This window comes from Leguminivora glycinivorella, chromosome 27 (genome assembly GCF_023078275.1).
Source record: "Leguminivora glycinivorella isolate SPB_JAAS2020 chromosome 27, LegGlyc_1.1, whole genome shotgun sequence".
In the NCBI taxonomy this organism is placed as follows: domain Eukaryota; kingdom Metazoa; phylum Arthropoda; class Insecta; order Lepidoptera; family Tortricidae; genus Leguminivora; species Leguminivora glycinivorella.
Window position 1 is genome coordinate 430,129 of NC_062997.1, and position 8,187 is coordinate 438,315.

General features: G+C 40.7%; 1 protein-coding gene across 1 annotated transcript; it reads left to right on the forward strand.

Moving 5' to 3' along the window:
- The first annotated feature begins 495 nt into the window (after positions 1-495).
- Positions 496-7,345, forward strand: LOC125240187. Its single transcript, XM_048148010.1, has 5 exons — positions 496-512; positions 1,079-1,223; positions 2,872-3,035; positions 3,602-3,777; positions 6,454-7,345. Exons 1-5 carry the CDS (start codon positions 496-498, stop codon positions 6,672-6,674), a joined length of 723 nt encoding a protein of 240 aa, XP_048003967.1. The 3' UTR covers positions 6,675-7,345.
- Positions 7,346-8,187: the final 842 nt, after the last annotated feature.

An 8,187-nucleotide genomic window follows, 5' to 3' on the forward strand; every position in this document is an offset into this window, starting at 1 on the left:
TGGAAACATGCAAAAATATTTTCCCCTGACTAGCTCGGAAACACGTGTTTTGTCCTTTAATACCAGCGGGTAAAAACGCATTTTATCCACTAGCGGGTAAAGTAATTTGACCTTGAATAAAGTCAAATTAACTGCTTTAAAATTGATAAAAGTAGTTGAATCTAGTAATAAAGATGATTTACCACCTGTGGAACTACTGGAAGCAGTGATAAACGCATTTTTTGCGTTGTAGTTTCCTCGCTGTAGTGAGAGGAAAAGGCTTGTGTTACACTCGGGTGCAAATGTATTTTACTTATCGTGTGTTAAAAAACTCGCAAGTTCAACTATATAATCCTTTCACTTGCTCGTTTTTCAATTCCACACTCGGCGTTAAAATACAACTTTGCCCCCTTGTATAACAAATAACTATTATAACATGAGGGAGAGGAGGTGGAGGAGGAGGTTAAAGTGACCTATAATTTACAGAATAACAGTATAGGTAAATGGTACTTAGAAATGTATCGAAAAGAAAGGCAAGTGTTAACATAAACTGAAATTAGACATAATAATCTAAAGATTAATAAAACTAGCATAGTACGACTGCTTATGTGTTAGAAATTTGAGTATCAAGTAAATACTTTTTTCCCCTCACTAGCTCGGAAACACGCGTTTTGTCCTTTAATACCAGCGGGTAAAAACGCATTTTATCCACTAGTGGGTAAAGTAATTTGACCTTGAATTAACTGCTATAAAATTGATAAAAGTAGGTGAATCTAGTAATAAAGATGATTTACCACCTGTGGAATTACTGGAAGCAGTGATAAACGCATTTTTTGCGTTGTAGTTTCCTCGCTATAGTGAGGGGAAAAGTTTTGTGTTACACTCGGGTGCAAATGTATTTTACTTCTCGTGTGTTAAAAAACTCGCAAGCTCAGGATTCTATTCTCGAACCACCCGCTTCGCTCGTGGTTCAACTATAGAATCCTTTCACTTGCTCGTTTTTCAATTCAACACTCGGCGTTAAAATACAACTTTGCCCCCTTGTATAACAAATAACTATTAATTTTAGTCTTAAAAGTTGGTGTCGATTTTGCTACAGGTACTGTCAGAGCCAGCAACACGCCGTGTGTTTCGGGCTCTTGGTGCCGGCGGCGGAGCACTGCTGCTCCGCGTGCGCCGAGCGGGACCCCAGCAGGAGCCCCACCTGCGGCTACTTGAAAGGCGTGGGCCCTCGCAAGCAGGAGGTACTATACACGGTCAAATCTCGGCAAGTCGGCACTGTGGTGTTCTGTCACGGTCGCCATGTATGAAATACTAAGCAGGTGGTAATAGGTACCTATGTTTTCATCACATTCGCACATTAAATTTATTATTGTATTTATTTATTTAAACTTTATTGCACAAAATATACAAAAATGTACAAATGGCGGACTTAATGCCAAAAGGCATTCTCTACCAGTCAACCATAGGGCCAAACAGAGATTCAATACAAATGGTGCAGAGAGAAAACAAAAAGGTGATTTACTAAGAAGAATAGCAAACTATATATATACATATACAGCATATACTACACATACTTTTACATAAATAGATATTTATCGGGCGGACCCCAGCAGGAGCCTCACCTGCGGCTATTTGAAGGGCGTGGGGCCTCGCAAGCAGGAGGTGCGTATACACGGTCAAATCTCGGCACTGTGGTGTTCTGTCACGGTCGCCATGTATGAAGCGGATTAAATGAAATATTAAGCAGGCGGTACAGGTACCTAACTAGGTTTTCATCATTCTAAATTACGGATATCCGGTCACTTTCCGGTATCCGAATCCGACATCTTTACTATCCGGCCAGATACCGGATACTGTTTTAGCCAAATCTAAGGAGAAAAATCTTGGCACTGTGGTGTCCTGTCACGGTCGCCATGTAGTGTGGAGCGGATTATATGAAATAAACAGCTAAAACTGGTGCCCGGTAATTAATGGACAACCTTTTAAGTACCAAGAGGGTACCTTATACTGGTCCAGAAAATCGACATTAATCTTTAGTAAAAGCCACCTGGTTTTCGAGATTTTCACACTTTTAAATTTTAATACTACCTAAAATTTTTAAAACTGAAAATCTCGAAAACCAGGTGGCTTTTACTAAAGATTAAGTCGATTTTCTGGACCAGTATAAGGTGCCCTCTTGGTGGTTAAAGGGTTGTCCATTAATTACCGGGCACCCTGTATAGGAACCTAACTATGTTTTCATCACACTCTTACACTAAATGTGCTATTGTGCGCGGGCGGAGCGGGAGTTATAGAAAAATCATTCTCCCTAGGGAGTTATGAAGTTTTTAGCACCGTGTTTAACTTTTCTTTTCTTTCTACACTTTTTTTATAGATGGCCGTTGTTCTTACAACTCTATCTGTAGTTGCAAGGAGTTTCCACTCAAAACTTGTCAAAAATCGATGAAAACCATGTGGAGCCCCTTAGGCACTGGTCCCACCGCGAGCTATTAAGCTATGAGCTATCGGCTATAAAAACGAGCAAAAGATAAGCACTCCCGTGCAAATAAAAGAGACACGGCGATTTTAATAGCTCACCGCTGGGCGAGTAATTATAAACATCGCCGTGTCTCTTTTATTTACACGGGAGTGATTATCTTTTGTTCGTTTTATAGCCGATAGCTCGTCATGCGCGGATCCAGGGGGGGGGGGGGCATGGGGGTCATGACCCCCCTGGAGCCTAAGTTGGCCATACAAATAGACCACGTGACCCCCTTCCCCCTGAGGCCCCGGGTCTTTACCACGTGACCCCCCCCCCCCTGGGCACGAAGCTGGATCCGCGCTTGTAGCTCATAGCTTACTAGCTCGCGGTGGGACCAGTGCCTTAATCTAAATATTTTTTATTTACAGTGTCTCTGCATCTTCCGTCGCTCGCTAGTGATATGTTCCCGCCAGACAACGGTCACCGGCGAGCAACTGATGGGCAAGTTCAATCTGACCGCCGCCAGCACCAGCAAGATGCTCCGGCTGATGCAGTCGCACCATATTGTCCCACCCGACGTCGACCCCGCATTGTGAGTACTGTGACAATAGTGTCTATAAACGGCTATCAGGATCGCTGCATACTTAGCTTGGTCCGACTTTAGAGGCTATAAAAATCGCTGCAAACTTACCTTGGTCCGACTTTTAAGAGGCTATCAAAATCGCTGCAAACTTAGCTTGGTCTGATTTTTTATCAAAATCGCTGCATACTTAGCTTGGTCTGATTTTTTTATCAAAATCGCTGCAAACTTAGCTTGGTCTGATTTTTTTATCAAAATCGCTGCATACTTAGCTTGGTCTGATTTTTTATCAAAATCGCTGCAAACTTATCGTCGGGTCAACTGTATGAATAAATGGCAAACCCTGACGCCGCGTCGCCGCGGCGTCTTATTCTATACAGTTGGCCCGACGCTACGCTCGCGAGACGCTAGATGTGGGGGAAAAGGGGGCAAGAAAAGAGTGTATACCCATCTTAAACGACTGCAACGCACCTCCAACACTGGTGTTTCGTGTGTCCACGGGCGGCAGTGATCGCTTACTTAGGCGACCTGCCTGCTCGTTTGCCTCCTATCCCATAAAAAAAAAACTTTCTTTCTAGATTGTCCATCGCCCGACCCATTGACCCGATGGGTCTAAAGCTGGCATATAAGAGATTCTTCCGCCTGGAGCAAGACACAATCCCCGACCGTGTGATCGCTGAGACTGAGGCTTCAGACCCCGTGGAGGAAGCACTCAGTCCTATAGAGAAGATGTCGCTCAAGGATACTAATCTAGGTGGGTATGTGCCATATATGGCACACTAGTTAATCGTGTAAAACATGGAAAATATTAGGATTAGTGCATCCGAGCCATGTCGTTTAATCCAAATATTACACTATTAACTGGTGCCATATATGTCCAGCGGTCACATATGGCACAAATATAAACACGGAGAAACTAAAATGCAAAAAATAATAAACCTTTGAATTCAGATTTCTTATCGTATTGCAATAATCTAAACATCCAAATTATAAACAAATCAATTATTTTTGTAGTCGGTACCAGACCTGTTCGTCGCCTTGCTATTGCCTGTTTGCCCCACCCAACCGTAGGTGTATACGTAGGCTGGTACCGACTCCAAAAATAATTGATTTGTTTATAATTTGGATGTTTAGATTATTGCAATACGATAAGAAATCTGAATTCAAAGGTTTATTATTTTTTGCTTTTTAGTTTCTCCGTGTTTTGTAACGCGCTTATTTTTGAAGGCGGTTTTATTTTTTGTTAAAAAGTTTATTTATTTGTTGATTTTTAGTGGTTCCTATTGATATTATATGTATCAGTCCGAATATATGCACACTAGTGAAAGAATTATCCTTTAACTCCTAACCATTGAGGAGTTGACCTTCCATCATCAGCTCAGCCACATAAAATTATTACCATCAGGCGTAAATACTGGTGTACCTTTGAAAAATACACTAAAAACATTACATGTGCCTATAACATTTGAAGAGTTCTCTCGATTTGTCCAGGATCCCATCATCAGACCCCGACTTGGTGCCAATGGGACCATCTCGGGGTTATACCCGTACGATCAAAAAAAAAATTTTGAAAATCGGTCCACAATTCTCGGAGATATCGAGTAACATACATACAAAAAAAAAATGGTCCCATTGGCACCAAGTCGGGGTCTGATGATGGGATCCTGGACAAATCGAGGGAACTCTTCAAATGTTATAGGCACATGTAATGTTTTTAGTGTATTTTTCAAAGGTACACCAGTATTTACGCCTGATGGTAATAATTTTATGTGGCTGAGCTGATGATGGAAGGTCAACTCCTCAATGGTTAGGAGTTAAAGGATAATTCTTTCACTACTGTACATGTATTCGGACTGATACATATAATATCACTAGGAACCACTAAAAACCGGCCAAGTGCGAGTCGGACTCGCGCACCGAGGGTTCCGTACAAACCTGCAAGGTTTACAAAGTTCGTTCATTACGACAATCGAGTCATAATATATATTTTGTAATGTAACTAAAAATTTAAGGTTTTCGGAATTTTTCCTTTATGTGTGCTATAAAACGTTGCTTCATGCCAAATTTCAAGATTCTAGGTCGACTGGAAGTACCCTTTAGGTTTTGATTCCCTTGCGAGTACTTGCGAGTTTCAAAATATGCAGCTTAAATTACTGTTTCTTTTGATTGCGTTGACATAGAAGTTTGATTTTGTTACAGCTTAAAGGTATTATAGACCTGAGTATTTGGTATGAATTTCAATTTAATACCTCTACGCGTTTATGAGGAAATGGGTAGTAAGGTTAAAATTATTAAAAAAAATATATTATGTGATGTAACTAAAAATTTATGGTTTTCGTAATTTTTCCTTTATCTATGCTATAAGACGTTGCTTCGTACCAAATTTCAAGATTCTGAGTTCACGGGAAGCACCCTGTAGGTTTTGATTCCCTTGCAAGTGTCGAAAATTTGCGGCATAAACGGCTCTATCTTTTGATTGCGTTGGCTTAGAAGTTTGATTTTTTCACAGCTTCAAGGGACAGTAGACCTGAGTAATTGATATAAATTTCAGCTTCATACCTCCACGCGTTCCTGAGAAAAAGGGTCTTGACAGACGGACGGACGGACAGACGGACAACAAAGTGATCCTATAAGGGTTCCGTTTTTTCCTTTTGAGGTACGGAACCCTAAAAATCAACAAATAAATAAACTTTTTAACAAAAAATAAAACCGCCTTCAAAAATAAGCGCGTTACAAAACACGGAGAAACTAAAAAGCCAAAAATAATAAACCTTTCAATTCAGATTTCTTATCGTATTGCAATAAGCTAAACATCCAAATTATAAACAAATCAATTATTTTTGGAGTCGGTACCAGCCTGTGTATGGTTGGGTGGGGCAAACAGGCAATAGCAAGGCGACGAACAGGTCTGGTACCGACTACAAAAATAATTGATTTGTTTATAATTTGGATGTTTTCCGTACATGTGTGGGGTAGCAAAAGAGGAAAGTAACAAAAATGTATGGAAATTCTAGGACACTTTTTGTCTCCCAGTGAGATTGAAAGTACTCGTGATTCTGAGTACAATTGACCTAAAATTCCCTAAAAAAATAAAAAAGGCAAAAAAAAAGAAATGCTCAACTAATGCTCGTGCCATAAATGTACAGTGGTCACATATGGAACAAATAAATGTGCAATGGCCACATATGGAACAAATGATAAGGTTCCCACATATGGCACACTTGTTCAGTGATCACGTATGGCACACTTGTTCAGTGGTCACTTGTAGCAGACTTGTTCATGTCCAGCGCCCCATCCTAACTATTATTTGGGTAATGTAATGTGTGCACTTATTCCATGGCCCCGCGCCCGCATTATAATGTTGCTGCGCTACTAGGGGCGCGCCCCACACCTAAAATCCCTTGCTCTAAACACTTATTTTCCATCCCAGGCTCAGTCATACAAAAGCCCGTTTCCCAACCAACTCCTCTGAAGGAGTTCAGCGAAGTGGAACTACCCAGCAAAGACACATCGGAGGACCTTCCTCTTAGCGGCTCACACAACCCAATCAAGATCCCGCGGGCTGAGAGAAAGAGAAAGCAAGATGATGAGGACTGGACGCCTAATAAGCTGCCGAGGCTACGCTCTGGGGCTAGTAAGAAGAAGAAGTAGACGTTTCGAATTCGTTGTATTTTTAACTAATCCAAATATTTTCCATTTTTAACTACAGTGCCATATATGGGACATGTGTTCCATATATGGGACAAAAGTGGCACTATTGAACCTTTTTTCATACATGACATTTAGATAATTTGTTTGAATATGGCCTCAAATAACTGTCAGTATTTTTTTATAACTGCCATATATGGAACAATATATATTAGTTGTAGTTCTAGCCAGTCAAGATTGACCCCAGTCATTGTTTTTTTTTGTTTAATTAGTTGTAAGTGATTAGCCGGGTCCACACTGACCGCACGCCTCGCGAAACGTCCGTGCTCATAACATGAATGTGCGCACGTTTGCCTTGCAGTGAATTTGCTTGGCAAGATGGCGGCTACAAGAAACAAGGTCATCTATTTGTATAGGGGCCGAGTGTGTCAGATTTTGTACTGAGGTTGTTACTTGCCTGTGATTGGAAATATGCCTAAGGTCCTAGAGTGTTCAATTGTTAATAATTTTTGTGTTGTTGCCACTTGTTGCAATTAAATATTATGTAACGACTTAATGAGGCATTTTCTATATTTTTGTTGACTTCAATTTACAAAAAATCACGCCCGAAAGCTGCAAGGTGTGAATAAAGACGGACAACTCAGTGGATTTGACTGAGTCCGTTTGACACGCTAACTAGCATGCGCGGATCCAGGGGGGGGGGGGTCATGGGAGCCATACCCCCCCCCCGGGCCCGGGCCTTTACCACATGACCCCCCCCTGGGCACGAAGCTGGATCCGCGCTTGCTAACTAGATACGTTTGCTTGATCTATGGTAGGTATATGCCATGTATATGAAATCTGTTTCTCATATATATGAAATCTGTGGTCAACTATTCCAAATAGTTCTTGAATCGTGAAATTCGTGAATGATTCTTTTTAATCCATCAAAAGAAAATGTAACAAAATCATAATTTACGTGCCACGGGAATAAATAATGCAGAACTATTTTGAACAGCTAACCGAAGGCCGCCATCTTGTCGAGCAAATTTGCTCGGGCGAGGCAAACGTGCGCGCACGAGCACAGACGTTTTCGCGAGGCGTGCGGTCAGTGTGGACTAGGGTTGCAAAAAAACGTTTTTTTTTCTGGCTTGAAAAAAAAACATGAAAAAAAAAACCGTGAAAAAACAGTTTTTTTTCTCGAGTATTTTTTTTTTTCTAAAGTACGAAATCTCAAAATTTGCAAAGCAGTTAATACTTTTATACAGTTTTTTAGACTTAATGTTAACTATTAAACGAATTTAATCAAATAACTTTAAGCTAGCTAGCTTATAAAAGCTTAGTTAGCTTATAAAAGTAACATTTACGAAATCTGTAGCTGGTATAGTTACTATTTACTGTTGGCAACACCACCGCCTCTCCACGCTACACGCAGCATCGGGGATTCCCCAATAAACGTTTGTATACTGAATGTTAATCGAATTAAAATGTACGTTATTGTTATTGAAACACGTTACAAGTCACGAAAAACCGTTAT